Source organism: Crocuta crocuta, unplaced genomic scaffold, assembly GCF_008692635.1.
Source record: "Crocuta crocuta isolate KB4526 unplaced genomic scaffold, BGI_CrCroc_1.0 scaffold154, whole genome shotgun sequence".
Classification (NCBI taxonomy): Eukaryota; Metazoa; Chordata; class Mammalia; order Carnivora; family Hyaenidae; genus Crocuta; species Crocuta crocuta.
Window position 1 is genome coordinate 17,160,887 of NW_027530545.1, and position 26,702 is coordinate 17,187,588.

The 26,702-nt window shown below is 38.4% G+C and overlaps 1 protein-coding gene across 1 annotated transcript in view; it reads right to left on the bottom strand.

Moving 5' to 3' along the window:
* LOC144234479 (thrombospondin type-1 domain-containing protein 7B-like) overlaps nucleotides 1-19,684 on the bottom strand; it is a 252,944-nt gene extending 233,260 nt beyond the window's left edge. The window contains exons 1-3 of the mRNA XM_077767824.1: nucleotides 19,624-19,684; nucleotides 10,452-10,646; nucleotides 4,587-4,853 (exon numbers count right to left, since the gene is read on the bottom strand). Of these exons, the coding sequence (XP_077623950.1) occupies nucleotides 4,587-4,853; nucleotides 10,452-10,646; nucleotides 19,624-19,684 (523 nt within the window). The remainder of the gene's footprint in view (nucleotides 1-4,586; nucleotides 4,854-10,451; nucleotides 10,647-19,623) is intronic.
* Nucleotides 19,685-26,702: the final 7,018 nt, after the last annotated feature.

A 26,702-nucleotide genomic window follows, 5' to 3' on the forward strand; every position in this document is an offset into this window, starting at 1 on the left:
TTAGATCTCAAACTACCCTAACACCTCAAGCAACTAGAAGAATAAATTAAACCTCAGTATCAAAAGGAAGGAAATAAGATCGGAGGGGAAATAAAAGAAATAGAGATCAGAAAAACAGGAAGGATCAATGAAACTAAGAGCTGTTTTTTTTTTTCTTTAGTTTTTTTGATATTTATTTTTGAGAGAGAGAGAGAGAGAGGGAGGGAGGGAGGGAGGGAGGGAGGGAGACACAGAATCCAAAGCATGCCCTAGGCACAGAGCCTGACACAGGGTTCTAACTCTCGAGCCCTGAGATCAGGACCTGAGCCAAAGTTGGATGCCTAACTGACGGAGCCACTCAGGTGCCCATGGATAGTTGTTTGAAACAAAATTGACAACCTTTGCCTAAGTTTAAAAAAAGGCTCAAAATTAGAAATGGAAGAAGAGACATTATAACTGATACCACAGAAATATATATAATCATAAGAGGCTACTGTGAATGATTACAAGCCAACAGATTAGGTAATGTAGCAGACATAATTTCTAAAAACCCACAACCTATTAAGACAGAAACATGTGAACAAGCCAATAATGAGTAAAGGGATTAAACCAGTTATCAAAAACCTCCCGACACAGAAAATCCCAGGAACAGATGGCTTCAATGGTGAATTCTACCCAACATTTAAAAAAGAATTAATGCCAATTTTTCTCAAACTCTTCAAAAAAAAATTGAAGAGGAGAAATACATCTAGTTTCCTACAGGGCCAGTGTTACTTGATACCAAAGCCAGATATGGACACTACGATAAAAGATTACTATTAGAACAGTATTACTCAGGAAAATAAATGACAAAATTAACAAAGTATCAGGATACTGAAATAAGACATGAATATTATACACCATGATCAAGTATGATTATACATCCTTTCAACTCAAGGATGATTCACTATACACAAATCTGTAAATGTAATACATCACATTAGTAGGAGACAGACATCATATGATCATTGACATAAATGCAAAATAAAACATTTGACAAAATATCACACCATTTCATGATAAAAACCCTCAATGGATGGTGTGTGGAAGAAATATTCAACATAATAAAGGCCACATGTAACAAACTCACAGCAAACATTATATTCAATGTTGAAATAGGAAAAAGACGAGATTGCTTCCTCTGACCTCTCTTGTTCACTTTAGTACTGGAAATCCTAGGCGGAGCAATTAAAACAGGCAAAAATGTAAACCCTGAACAACCAACCAAACAAAAACATCCAAGTAGGAAAGAAAGAATTAAAATTGTCACTATTTGCAGGGGATATTATTTTGTATATAAAAACCCTCAAGGACTCAACCAAAAAACTGGTGAAACTACTCAGCAATTTCAATGAAGTTTCAAGATTAAAAAAAAAAAGTCAACATACAAAAATCAGTGATTTTTTTAAGTTTTATTTTGAGAGACAGTGAGCTGGGGAGGGTCAGAGAGAGGTATGAAAGAGAGAGAGAGAGAGAGAGAGAGAGAATCCTAAGCAGGCTCCACACTGTCGGACACTTCAAGTGAGTCACCCAGGTGTCCCCCCAAATCAGTTGTTACTGTATACTAATAATGAAACTTCTGAAAACTAAAACTATCCCATTCACAAGAGCATCAAAAAAATAAAATACCTAGGAATAAATTTAACCAAGTAAGTGAAAGATCTGTATGATGAAAACTACAAAACTTAGTTGAAAAAAATTGAAGTAGATACAAGAAACAACAACCACCTGTGTTTAAGGATCAGAGAAATTCTATTACAATGGCCTTAGTCCCAAAGCTTTTTATAGACTTAATGTAATCTGTATCAAAATTCAAATGGCATTCTTCACATAAATAGAGAAATAAAACCACCAAGGACCCCAAATAGTCAAAGCAGTCCCAAGGATCAACAAAGATGAGTTATCACACCTCCTGATTTCAAGTCATACTACAAAGCTCTCATAATAAAAACAGATTACTATTGGCATAAGAAGACATGGACTAATGAAACAGAATATAGATCCTAGAATAAAACCCAGGCATATTCAGTCAACTAAGATTCAACAGGAAAGGAAAGAACACCCAATGGGGAAATGACGATCTCTTTAGATGATGTAGGAAAAACTGAACACGTGCAGAATGATGAAACTGGACCCTTATCTTACATTTAAAAATTTAACAAAAGAGGTCAAAGACTTACATATACAACCTGACACCATGAAACTCCTAGAAGAAAATATAGTCAAGATGCTATTTAACATTGGTTTTGGTAATGAGGTTTTGGATCTATCACCAAAACAACAATGGCAACCCAGTGAGATTATATCAAACTTAAGCTTCTGCATAGCAACAGAAGCAATCAACAAAATGAAATGGCAACATAGTAAATGGGAGAAGACTTTTTGCCAACCATGTATCAGATAGCACTTCAACATCCAAAATATATAAAGAACACACTCCATCTAATTATGGAATAGGCAGAGAAACAGACATCCCCCCCAAAAATATCCAAATGGCCAACAGGTACATGAAAAGACTTTCAACATAACTAACCATCAGGGAAATGCAACTCAAAACCATAGCAAAACACCACCTCATATCTGTTAGAATGGCTATAATCAAGAAGTAATGAATGTTGAGGAGAATTGGAGAAAAGGAAACCCTTGTACACTTGTTGGTAGAAATGATATTGGTTCAGCCACTATGGAAAACAACACTCAAGTTAGTTAAATATTAGCAATAGATCTGTGGGATTCAGGAATCCCACATCTGGGCACATACCTAAAGGAAATAAAAACAGTGTGTTAAAGAAATATACTCCTGTGTTAGTTGCAGGATTCTTCACAATAGCCAAGCTATGGAAATAACCTAAGTGCCCAATCAACAAAGGATTATAAAGATGTGAGATTATATTATATTATATGGCCATAAGAAAGAACATCCTGCCATTTGTAACAACATGGATGGATCCTGAGGATATTACACTAAATGAGAAGTCAGATAGAGAAAGGCAAATACTGTAGGTGATCACTTGTATGTGGAGTTTAAAGAAATCAAACTTATAAAAACAGAGTAGATGCGGTTTACTAGGAGATAAGGGGTTGGGGGTGAGGGAATAGCACACATGTTATTAAGCTGTGCCAATTTGCAACAAGTAGTGAATAAGTCCTAGGGGTTTAATGCACCCTATAGTGAATATACACACCTATAATTATGTTATAATCAAATTGCTAAAAGACCAGAACTTAATTATTCCAACCACTAAAAAGAAATGATAATTTTGTAATGGGATAGTGGTGCTAATTATCACTGCAATGACAATCACATCCCTATAAAAGTCCATGAAATTAACATGTTGTATACCTTAAAGGTATACAACATTGTAAGTCAAACATTTCAATGGGAAAAAGGAAATGCAATTTGTAGAAAACATTGTATTTGCGAGTATATGTATGTGTGTGTATACATATATACATACATAACTGGAAAAAACAAAGATTAGAGTAAATGAGCTTTGGCTTCCTTAAAATGGGTCCACAACTTGCTTGTGAGGGGTTTAAAGTTTCTATGAGTCACATCACTGAAGAAAATTTTATAAAGTAACCCAGGAAGCAGAGCAATGATTTCACCAATTAAAAAGTATTAAACCTTAAGTTGCATTCATATAATGATATGGGCCTATCTTAAGATAGGCTAATGCATTGGGAATGAAGACAAACTCTCGTTTACCTTCTAGGTCAGAACTCAATCACCTCAATAATTTCTAGTATTATTGAGGAAGCTTATTAGAACACAGGGCTTTGATGACAGAGGCCAAACTCTTTCATCCTCCCCCAGCTTGCCAGTCAAACATGACTTCTCTTTCATACCCTCTGTAAAATTCCTAATGTTTTTAGTCTTAAAAAAAAAAATAGTAAAATAAAAAGCCACAAGCTAGAGTATGAAATACATAGACTCCATTGTAATCTTTAGTCTCAGGCCACCCTACCCCCTATTAACATTTACCCCAACTGTTTTTAATCTCATTCTTTAACCCATTCACCGCTATCTTTCAAATTCTCCCAAGATTCAAAAAAGACAGTCTTCCTAATTGACAGCTCACAGAACTCTCCTAGATTGCCTATGTTTTCTTCCTACAGTTTTATTCTATAAATTGAGATATACTTATATATTACATGGTAAATCATTTTAAAATCAACATTTTAATTGGTATTTTGTCAACTAACTTAGAAGAAATTCAAAGCCTGATGCTTTTTCTATGTATGATTAGAGCACCAAAACATACTCCAAGATGTATTTTTTTTTTAAATATGGCTTTTTCATTGAAGTAGAGCAACTGTACTTATCCACAGTTAATCAAGTGGCCAAAGGTAAAGTATAGAGTGAGGGGAATTCAGGATCCAAAATAATCACATTCCAATCAGTAAGATATGGATCTATATGCATTCCAAATGCCTGTATTTTATGAAAAGCTGTGTTATTGACCAAGGGGAACTAAACAATTATTAAAGAACAAAGCTGCTAATTCTAGACTATGGATACATCTCTGGGTCTGTTCCCATCTGTTACTTCTCATCCATCTCCTTACCAGAGCTGCTGCAGTATGAGGGATCAACAGGTCTTCCATTTTTATCAGAGCAGGCTATTGCTCGAAAGCGCATGCCTTTTCCACATTCTTTGCTTTCTCCTTGTACCCGAAATCCTCCTCGTTGAGTCTCCCTTCTACCTTCTGGAAGGATGCAATCTGACCAGTTTCCATAAGGTTGAGATATAAATACACCACAGGGGCATAGTTCTGTTTCCACAAGAGGGTACAGGTCAGAGTCCTGGCATTTCTCTTTCTTCCTGCTTTTCCCTGTTCCAAAAAGAGACATTGCTATATTAATCTCACATCTGTTTTGTTAAAAGTCACATTATTGTCTTTACTATCTCTTAAGAAAATTTAATCTTACGTATATCCTTCCACTGCCCTCCCTGACTCTTTATTGCAAAGAAAGTAAATCTTAGGACAATGAAAACAATTCTCAAACCAACTGTGAAAGTCACGGTATCCTGGGGAAAAAAATTAAAAATCGTTTTATGTTGGAAAGTGGCAAAAAAAAAAAAAATTAAAAAAAAGATGCTTGCTACAGTGACTCAACAGCTAGAAAATTTTTGTGAACTCATTTAGTTGGATTTTCTAACTTGTTGATAAGAACAAGCATATTACCTTGTCTGAGTCTTCTTGGAATTAATGGTCTCCAGGGAAACCAACATAAACCATAAACACCCTCTCTTCTTGAAGTACATTTTTGAAAAAAGTTTATTCAAAGAACAAAAGGATACCCTCCCATACAATGGCTCTGGAGTGAGGTTAGGGGTCACTCCAGGTATGGCAGACAAAGCAGAACTTATTTTGGTCCTTGCCATCAAGTAGCTCACAAATGCTGACACAATAAAATGAAATAAATGCTCCAATAATGTTGGGTAATTTAATCTGAGAAAAAGCCATGGCTTCCATTTTGAGAGACTATTTTAACTCAAATATTCTAGAATATGACTTTGCCTTACCAACTGACTTTGATGGACCTTTTAGCTGTGATCCTGTCTTTGAGTCATGAGAATACAGAATCAATTCTTACTGCTGAGTACTTGATCATTATGTTTAATGGGGTTTCAAGTCAGCCTGTAACTTGATTCAACTTTTTGGCCAACACACTTCCATTGGACTCCTAAAAATTCTCAAATAGATCTAATAATTATATTTTGTTTCCTCATTAATAAGTCATCAGCTAGAGTCTTGGCTGGCTATAGAAAAATGAAGTATGCTGATTTACTGGTCTTATTCCCAGTCTTTATAGCTATTTTAGAAATGCTTGATACAAGCTGATGCATAGGATATTTTCTCATTGTCAAATAGTTTATGTAATTTTACAGTTGCTGTTGGAGGATTGGCTCTAAGGTCAGACATGCTGCTTATGGCCACAATAAATAAGGATTCCTGCAGGACCTGAATGATCTTGCAGGAGCTTCAGCTGCGCCACTCTCTCTCTGGGAGGATGCAATCATTTCCTCTATCATTAGGGGCACTTGAGAAGAGTAAGTTTGAGAAACACAGCTTCTTCTATTGTGGCTCTGAGAATTAACTGGTTGAGAAATACAAAGAAACCAGTCACTAGGTTCTCTTCTTTTCTGATCCATTATCTTTACCTATAGGAAAAGTTTAACTTTTTAAATGTTTATTCATTTTTGAGGGGAGAGGAGAGGGAGAGGAAAGAGGAGAGGAGAGAAAGAGAGCAAGCATGAGTAGGGGAGGGGCAGAGCAAAAGGGAGATAGAGCACTTGAAGCAGGCTCTAGGTTCCAGGCTGTCAGCACAGAGCCTGATGCAGACCTCAAACCCACAGACCATGACCTGAGTCAAAGTCAGATGCTTTACCAACTGAACCACCCAGGCGCCCCACCCACAGAGTTGAATTCCTTATTATCTCCACTCTAGATTTCTTGCTCAAGCTTCTGAGCCACAGACTGGAACTTTAAGGGACAATCAAACTCAACCTTGCAAAACCCATCCTCAAGCTTTTCACAGCAGGACCTTCCTTTCTGTATCTTCATTTACCAAGTATACCAAGTGTAAAATGTCAGACTTGAAATCTGTTGCACTATCTGACTACCTGTATCTGCTTAATGACAAAGATCATATCAAATGACTCTTGAAACCAGTGCATTGTTGCCATTCTGACCAATGCCACCCTTATTTAGCCCACCTCCAGATTTCCAGCTTAAATCATCACACAGCTTCTAATCTCTGATACCTCATTTTCCTTTCAATCTTCTCCTCACACTGCAGCTAGAACCAGCTCACAAAGATGGAAGTCTGATCTCATTTATCTACTTAAAAGGCTTCAGTGACTTACCATAGTTCATAGAATGAAGTCTAGGCTCCTTGGCATGGTCATCAAGGACCTCAAGGGTCTGATCCCATTAGTACCTCTCCTGCCTATGTGGTGCCACTCTGCCTCTGTCACTTCACAAGCTAGACACAAGTGCCTTTCAGTTCCTAGAAATTACTCATTGATTTCTGGCCTTTGCATTTCTTACACCAGAAATTTTACTAAATTCCAACTTCCCCCCATAGACTAGTTAATGTTTACTTGTCCTTCCTTTCTGGCAGGGGTAATTTATTAGTTACCCCTGGAAAAGGTACTCTTCTGTAGTTCTATTCTGTCTACCACAAGCTATGCCTTTCCAAGGGTGATCATAACCCAGTTCTTATAATTATGCTACCTTAGATGGTAAAATGGACTGTGTAGATGTGACTAAGTTTATTGACCTTGGGATGAGATTATTCTGGATTATCCGGGTGGGTCCAACCTAATCACATGGTAGAGAATCTTTGTTAAATCAGAGGCCAAATGCTCAGAGACACACAATGTTACTGAATTTCAAGATGGAAGAGGAGAGTCTCATGAGCCAAGGAATGTTGACAGCCTCTAGAAGCTAGAAAAAAGGAAGTAAAATTTCCCTAGAGCATCCAGAAAGGCATGCAGTTCCACCATTTTGTTTTCAGTCTGCTGATACACGTTTATTTTAGATACAATTCAAATCATAAATTTGTGTTCTTTTTAAGCCACTAAATTTGTGGTAATTTGTGACATTAGCATTAAGAAACTCATAGCACTAATATAACAGCTATTGTCAAAAGTAGTATACTGTGTTGTAACTATAATAAAATCTCTCTCTCTCATTATAGTGTAAGCTCTTCAATTAAGATCATGTCTACCTATTCCCTAGTAGTATTCCTAAGGCCGAGCACATGTAAGTAGTCAAGAAAACTGCTCATTAAGAAAAGGTTTAAAAAAGGTAGAGTCGGGAAGAAAGAAGACAAAAGGATACAGTGAGAGCAAGAGAGAGGAAGAAGAAAAATATTAATCTACAAGGCAACCAAGAGTTGCTGGCAGAGTATTCTGTATGAATACATGCCATCTCTGTATTTGGGATATCCTTAATTATGTGGCACCACTGTTTAAACAAAGACTGGAGTAAATTCATACAGAAACGGTTCTTAAAATGAGAAATTATCACCAGTCCTTTACTTTGGTTACATTATAGTAAGCAATGTTAACTTTTGGATTCAAAACTAGTTAGTACTAAAAACAATAAAGAAAAAACACACTACCACCAACCACCACCACCACAAAGTAACAAAAAAGCCTACCAAGCCTACCAATCCCTAATACAACTGTAAAGTTATTTTTCCACACTTAAGTCAGAAGGAAATGTGTGACTGTTCTCACAAGACATAAAACTATAAGAATATATTAAATATGTGTTCTTTATCCAGTTATTTTCTATATTAATAACCTGAACAAACCTACTTAATGGATTATTTTCAGCACTGTATCAACAACAGATATAAATACCATTCAATCTAAAACCTATGATGATCCTGTTTAGGTACAACACCCAGGACTTTCAGATATTGAATTAAAGCCTCTTGTTAAAAATGGAAAAAAAAAAAAAAAGAAAAAGAAAAATACCCTAGATGGTCCCTTATACTATGCAGTGGCTTGTATTATTGTATGCTACTCCATGTTTATCTGTGTTAAAGAGAGTCCCATTGTCTTATAGTCTAACCCCATGCCTTTTACTACCATTCATGTTAGAGATTACTTCAGTTTACCAAATTACATGAGAAACCAAAAGGCAAGCATAGTACAACAATAAAAATCTTAAGAAGTGATGAATTTCAATTCTTACTGGCCCTCCACACCTAATACCCGATTGGTTTTCCCCCTAAAACTCCTGTGTTCCATAAAATTGTCCAGTTGTTTCCAAGATGTGAAGACACACAAATGTCAATTAGCAAGCAAAAAGCATAGTCAATAAAGAAAAATTCTCAATAGATTTTTAGTATGAGTAATTCTTCGAATAGAATTTACAGAAAAGCATACAGTGGCTTTTCCAATATTTAATAAGTTTATTTTATGTGAGTCAAGTGTGTTACTTTTGACAACTTATAACAAACTTCACTAGCTTAATAAATACCATGGGTTTTTCAATATTCCCTTTTTCAATTTGCAGGTATAAAATATCAGGAGTAAACCCTCAAGAAAAAAGAAAAGACAAAACTGGCCACTAATGAAAAATGTCCTTTTCCTGAAAAGAAAATTCTCATGTCAAAGACAAGGAGAATTGCCAGGATGATGGCTTCTGAAGCCCTACGTATGAACGTGCCCACCAAGTTTTACTGGTACACCTGAACTTGAAGTTATTCCTGTCACATACATTCCACTACATTATATTCCCTGTAAGAACTTTTTCACCTTAGAAACACAAGCAATGCCACATAAAGTTATATATGACAGAGTTTTGTAGAAGAGAGCACTAAGTTCACCATACTTTGTTGTTTCTATTTGATTATACATTTCACCTAAACTTATGAATGGGCTCGCGGGTTACGTGCAAAAACCCTGTTAAAGGTTCTCATCGATTAAGTAGATCCATTAGAGGGAGTTAAATTAATCTTGTAAGCAATGCATTCAAACAAAGGGAATTTGAAACCAAGAGAATTAGCCTTTGAATTGCTTATAAGAACAAATGGTCTTCTATGCTTAATTCTTCAATGTCAACACCAATTTTATTATCCCAGTGATTATTTTGGCATTTTTCCTTTGGGTCTTCATTACCTAAATTAAGTTTTTCTGGATATACAAATACAACTACAAGAAATTCTGGGGTTATTTATCTAAACTAGCAGTACAGTATGCATCAATTATTTGTATATTACAAGCAAAAAATCACTCCAGCACCTTGATTAAACTATTAATTGCTTTAATTTCCATTAAACTTCATGGATGCTAACAGAACCAAAATAATATACCACAAAAGCAGAACCTGTATGTAATTTGACTTTTATCTTGCACTAATAAAATTTTAAAGTGTAAGATTGCTTGTAAGGTAATGGCCAAAGAAAATGATACAGGTTAGATCTGCCATTGATATGTTTTATACATCAGTCACGGATTTCAATCTTGCTGAGATTCTGATGTGACAAAACACCAGAATCTCTGCCATTAACTATTCCAAGCTAGCTGGCGGCTATGCTGCCATGTAAGACTTTTATAAGGATTATATGTTCTACATAGGGAACTTCATAGCTATAGAATGGTCCATATCATTTCACAAATATTGAGTAGATATTATGTGACAGAAATAGGCACAGAAGACACATAGTCAGGAAAGAGCAGAGAAAGGTAGAGACCGGATACGTTTCTAGTCCTTCTGGAGTTTCCATCTTCTGGAGCAGGTTCAGGATCACATCTGTTGCCTGAAGCTAAGAAATCAAAAGTACCCCCTACCTGAGAGCAGTCGCGGACCCTACCTGAGAGCAGTCGCGGACCCTACCTGAGAGCAGTCGCGGACCCTACCTGAGAGCTGTCGCGGACCCTACCTGAGAGCTGTCGCGGACCCTACCTGAGAGCTGTCGCCTTCGACTTCGGGTTGTGTCACAATCTGTGGAACAGGGTGTAAACTTGGACCAAACGGTGAAGGTGCAGTCATCGCGACATGGGACCGTGCATTCCTGCACAAGGGGAGGCATGCCATTTGTCTGCTTGAGGCATTCCATCATTTCTGCTGACTGGTTATCATCAGAGATGCAGGAGACCGCTTTACAAGAAGAAAAAAAAAACACAACAACATATGGATTCTTTTGTTATTATTTTGATTCAATCAGTCTGCTGCTGGTTCTTCGACAAAATAGCAGAATACCCCAGTGTTAGAAAATTTGGTCATCACTGTGACTATAAAAGGTGTTTAACATAGCTAACCTTATTTCTCTCTGGAAATTAAACGTTTACCATTGCCAGTGGAGGTATTTGAGGATTTAATTGCTTTCATTATTAATCCAATTTGGTTACACTGACAGCAACCAAAATAACTTTCAGTAATTTATTGTACATGAGCTTGTGCATATCTGATCTTGAGGGATGATCTGAAACTAGGAAAGAATGTGTAAGCTTAATAGAGGACAAAGAAGTACAAATCCATTAAAATCATGTGAATTCTTCCTAGATTTAATTTGCTTTGCTGGTTTAAATGGCACTTATGGAAATGGTCCTATTTTCACTTCACAACCAGTTGATTAAGTGTCTGACTTTGGCTCAGGTTATGAGTTTGAGTCCTGAGTCAGGCTCTCTGCTGTCAGTGCAGCACCGGCTTCAGATCTTCTGTCCCTCTCTTTGCATCTCTCCTGCTCACACTCACTTTCTCAATAATAACCATTAAAAAACTAATAAAAAATTGTATTAGTAAATTTATCCTTGTTAACATTTCAGGATCAACAAAAATTTTTCAATACTTTTTCTTTCAAGTATAGGCATCATCTATCTAGGTAATTCTCATTACAGATACCTTATCAATTGCATATTTCTTTTTCATTCAGAGTTTTTCAAAAAGAAGATCTCTAGTCATACCTTAAAAATAACCAATAATCTTAAGCAAAATTTCATAAATGCTTTACTTCAGTCCTGTGTTTGATTCTTTGAACTAGTGACATTTTATTCAATTATAAAGGATATTTTTGTGCATTTTTTATTCACCCTAATTATGGACCCTCTAGGATTTGGTCTGTATTCTCTAGACCAGTAGCTTGCAACCTTGCCACTATTGACATTTTGGGTTACATACTTTGAGTAGACCTGTGTTTCTTGTGCGCTGTAAGATACTTAACAGCATCCCTGGCTTCTACCTATTAGATGCCAGCAGCACACACATCCTGCCGGTTGTGAAAACCACAAGTTCTAGACGTTACCAAATGGTGAAAACTACACTTTTAAGAGGATTCCTAACCATTGAGGTTTAAGACAATACACAGACTCTATGGCATGCCTTCAGACCTACTGCAACAGCATCTCTGAGGAAAAAAAAAATTCTAGGAATATCTTTGCCTTTAAGTGCCCCAGGTGGTTCTGATGCAGCCTGTCCACTAATAACCTATGTTTGGCATTGTGCCTGTGGATATTGTGCATGTTACTGGATGTTTGCTGAATTCATCATCCTAAAGAAATCATGGTTTAGAATCATTTTTATTACAACTCTAAAATCCACCAAGTTAAAAGCAATAAACTTACCACTGCTTAGGATCAACATTTTTTTTTTTTTTAATTTTTTTAATGTTTTTTTTTTTTTTTTTTTNGAACTGCGAGATCATGACCTAAGCGAAAGTCAGACGCTTAACCGACTAAGCCACCCAGGCACCCCAGGATCAACATTGTTAAGAACACTTTATATAGAAACTTATATAATGCAGGCTAAGTGTACATAGGAGTTCCATTAGTGGCCCATTCTTCTTATATTCTGAATTCCTTTCATTATTCTGAGCACAGAACAATTCAACTGGAGTATTTTTCTTTTTTTTTTTTTTAAGTAACTGAAAACCAAACCCATTGAATGCTTTAGGACCAAGACATTAGCTAAGATGATAATGGATGCCACACAATACTTCCCTGTTTGTACGTCGGCTCTGTGGTCATTCACGGATTTTGAATAATTTTTGCTTTTGTTTTTTTATTAGCATCCTAGGAACAAAATCCACTGCACAAAGCCAACTTCACCTGTGTTTGTTCTATTGGGACTATTATAGTCATTAATGATGAATACACCAACATACTTTATCTTAGGTCAGGTACAGGCAAATGTTACTGGAATTGCATGTTTAAATAACTAATCTGCAGTCAATTTAGGGGACTTTTACCTTGCCAAGGTATTTTTTTCTCTTTTCTTAACAATGCACTGTTTAACATCAAGAGGATATTTAAATACTTTTAAAAAGCATTGCTATATGAAATCTGAACTTCTATGTATATACCAATCAAGTACTTTTTCCAATAAAGGTTTTTAAGATAATTTTCCATTTAAGTTTATAATCTGACAACTATGATAAACATTCACTGATACTTTGAAATTCTACAAACTACATTAACAAATGCTAGATTAATGAATGTCTATATTGAACTATTTTGCATTAATGAAAAAGCATTAAAAATTTTAAAAATGGCTCAAGCATGTGATGTAATTCAAATGGTATGAAAGCAAATTCCAATTCCAAACATCTTGAACTAAGTTCCTTAATCTTTATGCTTAGACTCCTAATATTTATAATGATAAGATCTCTATAACAAAGAGTTGTGAGAAATCTATCAACAGTATCTCTTGTACACTAAGGGTTCAATAAATGCTATCAATTATAATCTTTAATTTTAAAATTTTTTAAAAAGTTAGAGCAATCAAGCAGGCTGATAGTTCTCGTCACAGGTAAACATGTACACTCTATCATTCTCCATGGCTCACTTCTTCCTGGGTCATTCTCAAAGCCTGAGGGATGACAGAGGAAGCCATAGTTGAATCTCACAGGATTCTGCCACTACACTTTAAAGTCACCATGAGTCAGTTTGTCAAATTTGTCCATTTTAACTGGGCTAGGTAGAACAAATCAGTTCCATTGTTCCTATACAAATAGGTGTATTAGAGTAATCTAACGGAAAAATTACAGAGCTCTATGGGCCAAAGAAAACATCCACAGTTGTAGCATGAAGTTTGACGACACTCACATTAACCTCAAGATCCCTGCTGTGTGTTATTACTGATGGTCTATCAACTCAAAGATGAGTGGCAACTGACACACTACAAATCATACAATCATCAGCATAGGCCAGGCATTTTTGTTTTCTGATTTCTCCAAGTTCAAGATTATAATTTCTTTTCAGGACACCTGGGTGGCTCAGTCGGTTAAGCATCCAACTTCGACTCAGGTCATGATTTCACGGTTCGTGGGTTCAAGCCCCGTGTCGGGCTCTGTGCTGACAGCTATCTCAGAGCCTGAAGCCTGCTTCCCATTCTGTATCTCCCTCTCTCTCTCTGACCCTCCCCTGCTCATGCTGCCTGCCTGCCTCTCTGTCTCTCTCTCTGTCAGAAATAAATAAAACATTAATTTTTTTAAAAGATTCTAATTTCTTTTCAAGTGTGAAAAACAAAATCACCCAACACCAAACCATAAACGTGTATTTACTTCTTGTTAATGTTATAAGAGAAGATTTATTATTAAATACACATTGATTTGATTGTTGGATACTGAACTATACTAGTGGGTAGGAAATTACTGAAGAAAAATCAAGCACTAAGTCTGTAGGACTGGAAAACCAGGAAATGAGAGAGAAGATATTTAGAGTAAATGAGGAGAACTAGTAGTTAGTGGTACAATCCAATTTAGAGCCACCTACTATTAGGCCAACTCCTAGGGAAAAGCTGTTTTTTAGATGTATTAACCATTTTAAATCTACACTGTAGTTCTTAGTCATTACACGTATGTAGATACCTTAGTCACAGAACTTCTTTTGAGAAATAAAACTGAGTTAGCAAAGTGTACTGATAAAATTTTAAGTCCTGGTGTCAAACCGAACTAAGAGTGACTAGTTTTTGTTATTGTTTGTTACCTTGGGAAAGTTATGTCAACTCTCTGAAGACTCAACTAACTCTCCTATATAATGAGCAGGAGAATACTTACACTATGTAATAAATTGATGCAGATGAGGTACTTAGCACAGTAATGAAGAATTTGGTACATGCGACTGGAGAGTGATCTAATTTTATAATGAAGTTTACTGGAAATAAAAACCTAACAAGCATCAGGAAAGAAGAATCAACCATTACTTGCCTTGGTTCAGAAGAATTTTCCAAATCCTACCAATTAGTCTTGACCCCTAAGCAGAGTATCTGGGGCCTGTTTGGATTTACAATGTTGAGGTCAGTAGCCTCTTCCCAAGACTGCATGGCTCTCCCAAGGATATTGTCTGTTAGACTTCCAAGTGATGCTCTGTGTATTCTGTTCACGGTTTACAAAAATGAGGCTTATAAACTACCATAGGAGATCAGAAATGCAGAGAAAGAAATAGATCCAAGGCCTGTTGGGAATTCCTTCCAGAAGCACCAAGATCAAAATCCTTAACTCTTTACAGTGAGCATTTGCACAGAAGAGTTCTGGCCAGATTTGCAGCTTTATACCTCACTCACTGAGGTGGTCCTATCCAGCACAGACAGCTGCCATGCCTCTCTATGCTAAAGCTGAATTCTAACATCTAATATTTACGGGCATTTGTCAAATTTTTCTGACCATTAGAACCATTAGAGCTTCATTTCTGAGAAGGAGAGGAGTGAGATAAGGCAGAAAAAAATAGCTCATCCCCTAAGATCAGGAATGCATCTTAAAGTCATTTTCTTTACTTCTACAGTGGTCTAAACATCAGACTGCATTTATATACCTGGATCTTTATTACCAACACTTTGTTCCCTGTTGATCTTATTGAATTTGATCCATTCATTCATCCATGCATCTATCCAGTCACAATATATAAGCAACTATGAACAATTATAAAAGCATTGTATTTACACATACGTGTGCACGTACATATAAATAATCTGGCTTCTGGGAGGCTACAATAGTGGCAATGGAAAAAGGGTCAACAGTTCAATGTTTTCATCTTCCTAATGGAGATAACCAGTGAGGAAACTTGGTGTAGAAAGGAAAAGTAGGTACTTTAGTCCTAAACAGAAAGGATGCACACTAGGCAGGCAGAAAATAAGCCACTAGGGAGAATTTATCGGTCAGACATCAGCTATTTAGTTTAACTCTGAGTCCTGGGTCCCTTGGATCATAGCAAATCACTTGCAGACAATCTAGAACAAGTATTTCACTTTTGAGCTTTTAAGTTGTTCAAGTACTGTACTACACTAGTGGGCAAAGTCTATGAGGAAAGGGAGAGACATTTACTACAGACTCTTCCTGTCATGTATTTCTACCTGGATTGAATTGTTTAAGGGATGGCAATTCAATACTCAATTATAATCCTTGATTAAACTTGGAATATTTTTATTTTTGCTGGAGGAAAAATGTACTCCCAGGGAAAATTAGTTCCAATAACTGCAGAACAATCTTGTTACCGGGCATTGCTTGAAATGTAGCTACCTTAAGATTTGGGCAGAAAGTTGTCAGACTAGCTGTCTGGGACAGCTGAGTATTCTTAAGGAATAATGGAGAATCAGGCATTTAAGTCGAGCCACTTAGACAAGCGCTCTCATACAATAGTCACCAGGTAAATAGGTAGGGCAGGGGTGACCTGGAACTCTCCAGAGAGCTTTATGAAGCCCAAGATCATATTTTACCGTTCACAGTAGTACCTAACAATGTATACAATACATAGAATTGAGTTCAGTATCTTCACTTTTCTCATAGTTATGACACAAGCTGAGCCTTGGAAGAAAAAAATAATAAAAAGCAGAGAAGAGTTACTAATTGCTTTCCCTGTTAACTCACTCTTTTTAATTTTAGCAGCATGGAAAGGAATGCCCTGACTCAGTGTAAGTTTATCTGATAATTTAGCAGAACAAAGCAAGGACCTCTATGAATTCTCAGTGTGTATGAGTTATTTATTTTTTCTAAAGAACTACCTGCTGTTAATGTGGGAGGCTTAGGCAGCCTTCTCAGGCTTCCAGGAGGACTCAAAGCCTCAGATTATTAACTATTACTAAACAGTCTTTGTGCCCCCATCACCCCTGGATTCAAATGGTCAGACATGCTGTGATAAATTGGTCTTCTTCTCAATTATGGTATGAAGAGGGCAGGGGACTCTGTCCTTGTAAGAAAGGATGATGTCCTTCCTGGGAAGACTAAGTAAGTGATGGAGCCTGCTACTTTCCAGCTGTCCACACTCCTCACCTTCACCAAGGACACATTAGTTTGCTCACGGTGCTCTGGAATAGAGTTCCACTGTGATAGTTGACAAGAAAGGTTAAGATCCAAGAGGTCATGATTTCCAGGAAATGGGAGTGACATGCTAGAAAACTTGAGGGGCTCTATGAGCTGGCTTCCCTGCAAGCCTGAGTGGCGTCAAGTAGAAAGCTCCATTTCCATGCAGGTCATGGAGCAGAAAGGATGGACCATACTAGCTCAGCTCAACCAACATTCAGACAACATGTATCGGGCCCTACACTGTGGCTGGGGGTACACAGGTTGAAGAAATGCAGAAACAAAAGGTCACTACGTTCAGGGTTCTGCAAGAGCACAGTCCTGGGGCCTCTGGCATTGGGCAGTTGAGGAGCTTTCTGGAAGGACTGACACAGGAAAAGTGGAGGAAGATACGTCCATTAATAACAACTTGAACCAGGCCAGGGCTTGACATACCACAGGCCTGTACAGAAAGCCAGCAATATGGTGGGCTGGCTTCCTGTCCTTGCTAAGCATACTCCTAGGACTCTACTTCACAATCTTTGAGAGGATCCATCATGCATATAATTACAAGGTCTGTATCTGGGAAGTTACCAACTTAATGACATTATGCCAGGCTCACCATATCACATATGGGGTCTGTTGTAAGAATTTAAGCAGAGGTCATAAACCACACATCTAAAGAATTAATTAAAATTAATAAATGTGTCATCGATTCTATTCTACCTTAAAATATTTAGGTTCATAAGGACTTAGCTAGATTACTATAAAAATTCTGGGAGGACTTGAAGTTTCAGTCTGGAATGTGCCTGCACCCCAGTCCCACACCCCAGCCCCCTTTCTTTCCTTCTCACTCCCAGCTCAATTCTACCCCGGGAGTGACCTTCTTGCACTTGGAAATGGGCACTGTTGTCAGTTCTGCAAAGCTCCATTCACACGTGAGCTGCCTGTGACCCACCCTCAGGTCTAGAGCACACACAGAGCTAGAGCCAGCTTTCCTCAGGTCAGACTTGCAAGAGGCCTATTTTGTCCCTGAAGCTTGCTCAGGGCCATATGGGCAGGAAATTCTGGAGTTCTAAAGACTGGGCAGAATTTGGATAAGGGATGGGTAGGGAAGCTGGCTTGGGGTGGGGGGTTCCTTAGGCATGACTGGGAAGGAAGCTGGAAGAAGGCCACAGAAGGGCTCTCAAAAGCACAGGAGTTAGAGGAGACCACCTCTTGCTGCGTCTAAGGGCAAAACTGCATTCCCTTCCAATTATTTTGATACAGACTGATGTAATCATCCTTAAGAGCTCCCTTCTTGGTAGTTAATCAGGAAAAGTACAAATGCCAAATTAAAGCTACCTCAGTCTGGGCTCTTTTAATTAGTTTCTTTCCTATTTACAATAACACTTTCCAGTCTTCATCTTTCAGCCACTTTCCCTTTTGACATCAAAGTATGGCACCCCACAAGGGTCTCAGGTTGCCAAGAAGGTCCTTCTGAAGCTCTCCGGGATTCTAACACCTGCAGTGAGAGGCCCTTGTCCACTTGGTGACTGCTGACCCTGGTGTCATTCATTGCTTGAGTCTCTTCTCAGCCCATAACCTCACGGTGATTCCCTGTCAGCCTGGGCATGGAATCTTCCTCTAGCTGAGGAGGCCTAGCCCGCCCTCGTGCTAGGGCTGTGTGATCGGTGCCCTGGGTTCCCCAGGGCGGATTTTCCTATTCTGCCTGCCAGACAGCACCAGCAGCCACCTCACCCTCCCTGGGGCAGGCAGGAATTTCTGGAGACTCTGTAGCAGAAGAAACCCAGTGGACATCTAGGGAGCCACTAAGGACCTCCTTCTGGAGTGGGGCCTCTGTAGGCCACCTCTTCCCAGAGTTCCAAACAGGGCATGGAGCACAAACTCTTCAGCTTCCTTCCCTTTCATTAGCCAAACCCTCTACCCTAACAACATCAGCTCTGTGTCAGAGAAACCAGAATGTGCATTCATTCAGCTCCCCTTCCCCTTCCCTCTGGCTCTTTGTGTTTTCTCCCAAGGACCCATTCTGGCAGCAAGAGAAAAGCTTTTATTCTTCTTGTCTGAAAGACACTTCTCCAACATTTGCATCCATGTCCCATCTGAGGTGGCCTTTACCCGTTTTCCCTAAAGCCCTAATGGCAAACAGGCTGCAGAATGAAATCTAATTAGATTAAGTGTATAAATTAAGAGGCATCTAAAAAATATGAAGTCTGCCATACACACAGTTCACCCCTAGGTGGGGAGGCCCAGCACTGCTGGCCCTGGGTTTGGCTTGGATAGGTCTGTCAACAAGTGACTGACACTCATTTAGGTGCCACTAAACATAGACATGGATTTTTTGAAGCCACAGTGGAGTAGGAGGCAGAGGCACAAAAGCACACTGTTAGGAAGCCCAACATTTTCTTTTAGTTTCAGAAATGCCCCATTTTTGGTGCCGGTGTAGCTCAATCGGTTAAGCATCTGACTTCACCTCAGGTCATGACCTCGTGGTTTGTGAGTTCAAGCTCCATGTCAAGCCCTGTGCTAACAGCTCAGAGCCTGGAGTCTGCTCCGGATTCTGTATCTCCCTCTCCCTCTGCTCCTACCCCTGCTCACATGTGCTCTCTCTCTCTCTCTCTCTCAAAATAACTTTAAAAAAAAAAATTGCTCCCATTTTTTTAAAAAATGCTTATTTATTTCTAGGGAATTGTTTTCTTATTACCACTGTAACGGATTACCACAAAATTAGCCACTAAAAGAACAAAAATGTGTTTTCTTAGCAATTCTGGGAGTCAGAAGTTGAGCACCATTTTCAGGAAGCTAAAATCAAGAAATGCTCAGGCCTGGTTCTTTCTGGAGGCAAAGGAGAATCAAGTATCTCACCCTTTCCAGCATCTAGAGGCCACCTACATTCGGCCAGGCCCACCGTGTAGCAGCAGCACATCTCCCAGGCCTGATCTCTCCGTCTTCTTCACCACATTGTTGGCTCCTCCCGCCTACCATATAAAGGCTGCCATGATTACATTGGATCCTTCTGGAGATTAACCTTGGGATTAACCTGGGATAATCCTCACCTGAAGATCCTTAACTTGATCACATCAGCAAAGTACCTTTTGCCTCATAACAGCTTCACAGCTTCCAGAGATTAGACTTTGCCACGTTGGGGGCCAGTTATTCAGCCTCCACCATAGGGGAGAGGTGTCTCTTCCTAGCTCTGGGGTATTGCCTCATTCACCAGCATAAGAACCAGGCCTATCTCATGTGTTCCCTATAATAAGGAACACAGATTTGACAGACTTACCATGACTTGCCCATTTCCTGCTGTCACAACTGTGCTTTGTTTTAATTATTTTTTTTTCTTTTTCCAATTATCCAGCCTGGCTTTCTTTAGTCATCCAGGCTACCTTTATTTATTTATTTATTTATTTATTTATTTATTTATTTATTTATTGAGAGAGGTAGCATGCACCTGTGGGGTAGGGGTAGAGAACATGGGAGACAGACAATTCCTAAGCAGGCTCCACAATGTCAGGGCAGAGCCTGATGTGGGGCTCAATCTCACAATCCATAAGATCATGACCTGCGCTAAAATCAAGAGTCAGACACTTGACCTACTAAGCCACCCAGGTGCCCTCCCACACCTTTCTAATGTTTATTTATTTTGAGAGAGAATCAGGCTACATTTAGAATTACTCTCCCCATACTCTGTTTGGGGTATCCTTAGGGAAAACAGGTAAGTGGACTTCTTTCTTTCTTTCTTTTTTTTTTTTTTTTTACTGTTTTATTTTTTTTTGAGAGAGCACAAGTGGGGGAGGAGCAGAGAGAGAGGGAGACAGAGACTCCAAAGCAGGCTCCGTGCTGACAAAAGTGATCCCAATGTGGATCTCGAACTCATGAACCATGAAATCATGACCCAAGATGCAGAAGTGGACTTCTTTCTTATTCAAAATCAAGTATAATTGAAATTCTAGGGGTGCCTAGCTGGCTCAGTCAGTCGATTATGTGCCTATTGATCTCAGGGTCATGAGTTCAGGCTCCATATGGGTGTGGAGCCTACTTAAAAAAAAAAAAAAAAGAAAGGAACGTACATCCATATTAAATACAAGTGCAGTATTCTGACAAATACCAGGACCTGGGTCAGTCTGAGCCAGGCAAAATGCAAAGCCGCTTCCCCCCATGCAACTTCCATGCTTCAATTATTGGGTTCATGAATGACTAAAGGGAAAATCTCTTCAGAGAAATACTGGAACTGAGAAACAAGTGAGAATAGCTAGAGGTAATAGAAAGTTCTATATCACAAAAAAGGAGGGCCACTGAGTGCTCTCTTTCACAACAAGCATGTCTTGTCTCTACCAAGGGGACATGCTCTGAACTGTCCAGCATGAGTGATAACAGCCCTGAGATACTCCCACATGCTCAAGAGCCAAGAGCTGGCCAGGGTTAGGAAGCTCATCAGTCCTGTCACTTGTCTGCTGCATGAAGTAGTCTTCCCATCTTGTCTGTGCTGTTACTCCGACTACAGTGGAAACAGATACTGCCCTAATCCTCTCCCAATGTGGCCAGCTCTGGTGTGGGGTACAGCCAGGATCCCTGGCATTATGAGGAGGAACATGAAAGGTGGCCGTCTAGCATTGGCATTTCCTAGGCACAGATATCAGGGTTACCCCTGCGTGACCAAGCCAACTTCTAGACACAAGTATCAAACCCAGGCCCTTCCCCTTTGGACTTAGGTCACCTGAGCTGCCAACCACTCCACATACTCTGAATTCACTCAGCGGCTATCCTAGCAATGGCATTTCTGTGACAATCAAAACTTAGCAGAGCAGATACGTTTGTTCACTTGCCTGTATCCAAATGAGTTACTTTGGAAGCAAAAGCCAGTTCTTGCCATGCCCCAGATGCATTCATTTTTCCCTTGTATTTTCTCTCTCCCTGGGCAGAGCACAGAGTGTGGGAGCACAGTATTTGAAGGTCTCATTCTTCAAAACTAGAGTTTGAATAAAGTGTGTGCTTATGGTTACATGCTGACTGACATATATGCAACTTTTGAGTGGAACAGCATGAATCGTGGAAATTGAATTAAACAATAAACCCATAATTGCTTGTTAGGGTGCTTTAATTGACTCATAAGTACCATATGCGAAGCTGCGTGGCTGCAGGAGCCCAATTATAAGCTTGCTTATGGAAAGATACAACGCGTTTTGCATGTTGGAAATATACTCCCCAATTATTGTTGCCTTCTCAGAGAAAAAGCATTTTTAAATAAATAAGAAATACTTAGTAAGCTCGCAATGTATACTTAATCCCTAGGTAACCTTAAGGCACTTTGTTTAGGTTCTAATACAAGATCGGAAAATGTGCAGTTAAAAAATGCCCATTTGCTTTATTCCGAGGCCTCTGTTAAGCCCTGGGGCTCTCAGCTAACCAAAGAAATCCACACAAATAGGGATCTTGACCTAAGGCATTTTCCCCCTAAATGACAAAAACTGACCAAAATAAACATTTATGGAAAAAAGAACAAAGTAAAATTACAAACAATGCGTCAATTATATTTAAAACTGGCAAACACACATGAGGGTCACAGAGGAGAAAGCAGCGGGATCTTAAACTCTGGCTGCCGATGAGTGTGGCAAATTCAAGAAGGGAATGTTAGGACTCAGGGTCAGTTTACCGAGCTGGAAGCACACTAACCAGGATCAGCTGTGAGCCTGTGGGCCCTTGGGAGTGTGTCCTGGACGTGGGAACACGGGAGGTACGTGTTGACCAATTGCTAAAATCAAGAAATCAGGAGATAAGCAGAGTGAACACCTTCCTAAATTAAAGTGGCGAAGAAGTAGTCAGAGAAAATCCTAAATCCAAGAAGGAAAAGCATGCCATTGTCTCTGGAGGAGGCCATATAGCTTGTCTGCAGGATCACAAGTGGTCTTGGAGTACCTTTAGTTCCCCAATGATTTCTAATTAGTCACAGTGAAACCATCCAAAATAAACAGCTACAAAGAGTGGCTTGTTTCTTAACAAAGCTGCCAGACAAGTCTCTTCATCTCCAGCTACTTCCTTCCCTAAACTAGACCAACCCCCCACCCCCCAAAAAACATACACTCTGAACAGAAAGAGGACAGGCTCTGCAAACAGTCTCAAAAAGTTCTCAGCCACTCATTCCATTTAGAATGCCTCTCTGAGTCCTTCCTCCTACACATATTAAAACCTGTATTGAAGAAAACCATTATAAATGCATATAAATCATCACACTCAGCAAGACACTGGCAGCAATCATTCTAGGTCATGACACTGAATAGGAAGGAGCCATCACTGCATCCAACCTTGTTATACGTCAGTGATTCTCTCCCTGATTTTACAACATCTTAGAGTAGCTCCATTTATCTCAGTTCACTTTCTTCCATTAAAAATAATTCAATGGGGAATGACGCTAATGGGACAGTGTTTCTTTTGGGGGTGATGAAAATCTTCAGGAGTTAGATTATCATGGTGGTTGCACAACTCTGTGAATATACTAAAACTTACCAACTTCCACACATACATCAGAGAGTAAATTGTATCTCAACAAAGCTGCTGTAAAAATTTATAATGTAAACACTCTGAATCTTGAACAAATATAAATTATAAATATAATTCTTAAAAAAAGCTCCAAAGCCATGTCACAAAATCATGTCAGGCAGATGCTGCATTTCTAGAAATCCTGGAAATCATTAAGCATTTACAAGCTACCAAAGAAATTATTCTCCCCAAAGTTATGCTCAAAACCATTTACATTAACTTTTATAAACAAAGGTGTTCCCATAAATAATGAGTTAGGATTTTATCATTAATACAGTTCTTTTCGGGGTACCTGGGTAGCTCAGTTGGTTACGTGTCCCACTTCAGCTCAGGTCACGATCTCATGGTTCATGGGTTTGAGCCCCGCATTGGGCTCTGTGCTGACAGTTCAAAGTCTGGAGCCTGCTTCAAATTCTGTGTGTGTCTCTCTCTCTGTACTCCCCTCCCCCAGCCCCACCCAACACTCTGTCTCTCTTCCTCTCAAAAATAAACAAACATTAAAAATATTTTTAAAAACACAGTTCTTTTTGCATGTTTCTAACCTGCGAAGTTTCATTTTAAAATTATGTCTTCCATTAAGTAAAACAAAACCAAAATACAAAACATTTGTGTAGACTTTCTGTGGTGCCATACTTACCAACTTAGAATTCTGTAGAATGCTATTGAGAGAATATGATCAGTTGAACTATGAAGCATTACAGTAATACAAGACAGAATTTATGTCCTAAGAGGGTTTATAATCTACACAGAATACTCAGCTTCTAATGTGTGTGGGAAATCCACAAAATATAAGAATATTTATGAACCGCCTGTATACAAACGTATTTAGAATACAAAAGCATTTCATGGTGGTTAGAGTTAAATTCTTACCATGTTTTAAAAGCTGTCAGGGTAAGAAATCACCTAAATCTCCTTATAAATTATTTTTCTTTCCTTCTTTCTCCATCACTGCCTCATTAGAGGTGTAAACTAATGATGAGATGCTTTCTCGTAATTCCAAGTCATTTTTCTCACTGCCACTAAAAAGGGTTCACATCAGATTCCTTCAGAAATATCTCCCACATTTAAATTCTGTGTCTTATGCTGAATGAAGTCCTCAATTCAAATCATATGAGTTTCTTGACATTTCTTTTATATGTTTGGAAAAAAATTCATAAACACTTCATTCTACAGAATATTGCCTATAACTATGCACTATGCTAGAAGCTTTATACTCCTCTAACCCCTATTTTATGTACATGTACAAGGGAAATGTATATTTGGAAGCTGTGAAAGAATAAATATGCTAATTCATACAGTGCATGTAGAAGGTGATTTATTCCATTTTTAAAGGAATATGGCAGTATTTACATAAGTTTCACCTGTATCTCTGCAAACAGCTGCTGTGCAACCAACTTCCAAATCAGGAGAAAAAATAGGCTGGGTATTTTTTACCAGTTGCTCTGAGCTTGACAGATGGACGGTGCTTTAGTTACCTGCTGCACTTCATATAAAGGCATAGGTAAGACTTGGGCCAAAGCATTCCACCAAGTAACTATAGAAAAAAAGTACTCTTGGAGTATGAAAGCTAAGATTCTTAAACGCCTATATAAAACAGAAACTTTAACTCTATGTATCTACCATGAAATAAGCTATGTTGATAATGAGTGCTCTATCATTTATCAGGAAGCTAAACTTTGCATCATATAATCATTCTAGGAACAGTAACTAAGTAACAAATGAGATGTGAAACTCCAAATTAAGAAGTGATTTGGTGTTTTCTATTGAAAAACAAATGCAAAGACCCAGGATATTAATTATCTCACTGTTACAGAGAAACAATAAGTCAGCACAATATCCACATGTATTACCCCCACCCCCTGACAAAGTATCCTACATGGTCTCGTGGATCTACTTTCAAAGAAAATTTTCTTTTCTGCAAATGATTTACTTTTTGTAGATCACTATGAGTACTCATGCTTTACACGGAATCATAATCACCACCATTATAATCAAGTGTCTGTTATACATAAAGCTGATGCCATGTCAAAAAGACATTTTCATTTTGTTGGGTCTGCTCCTCCGTAGACTCTGCCAAGATGCTGCTGAAATTATGTTTATTCAATCCCCATTTTGTCTTTGGGCCCCCTGGAGACCATGCGTTTGCCGCATCCTTTATGAAAAACAAATTTGTTACACTTTAATTCAGTTCCAGAAACTCAAACTTAATAAAACCCTATAATAAAAGTCTGAGTAATGGTGGATTCAGAGGATCATATTGTAGTTCTTATGCACTATATATATTCGCTAGTCATACAACTTAGCTTCTCTCCCAAGATGTTTTAATGAAGAACAACTCATTTCATTCAATATGTAGATGGATTCTTGAAAAGTTGTATGCAATAAATATGAAGGAAATGAATAAATTTTAATGCAATCGAAGAGCCTGCTCTCAAAAGGTTTTCCATCCAGAATAATGGTATTTAACCTCAAAGATTCATTTTTCAAAGTAAACAACACATGCTCTTATGTGAAATTGAATTTGTTTGAAGTGATATAGCTCAAAATCAAGTGACCTATGATTTCTTATGTGCATTAAAAAAAAATGCTAAAGTTAGCTGAGTTAAGAGTAAAACTGCCTTCTAGTGTCTTACCAGTGATAAGGCGGGAAGTTGATCTATTTTTACCTTTAAGCATTAGGAAATAATAAACCTTAATGTGACTAACAATATCCAGTTTACACTTTTAACTACTTTGAGCTAATCCTGGAACCTGCATAATTCAAATTACCAAGGCTAATTGGGACCTGTAACCAAAACTTCTTCTGATAATACACTGTTTTACACATTTCCTTCAAGTCTTCATAGCACCCAAGTGGAACTTGTTTTTCAGCCAGAGTTCCGCACCAACGACCAGAACCCAAACACAATCTGAAGATGCAACAGGGCCAGTCAGCAGATTGATTCTGGCTCTGGCTTCTCCTGTGAGAGGTGCATAACCCACTCTGGATTCGGCTCATCCAGAACCAAGCATATTTGTGTGCATAATGAAGGAGTTGAACCAGGCTGATCTGCATCCCTTCTAGCTACTATTCCATGATGACATTATGGGTACAGGCAGGACAAAACATTCTCAAATATATTATTATAATCTCAAATGTAATTCTTGTTATCAGGAACTTACAAGATTAGCATAGACAGCTGGTCCTAAAGTAAGCATTTATGTGTAATTGTTTTTATTTCATTTAATGATATGTCGTTAAATACATACAGGACACTAAGACATAAGTGCTAAAATTCTACAATTCTGGTAAAAATAAACCCATACTTCACATAGGAAGGCATTAAAATTTTTTTTTTATGTTTATTTAGTTTCGATAGAGAGACACACAGAGTGTGAGTAAGGGAGGGTCAGAGAGAGGCAGACAC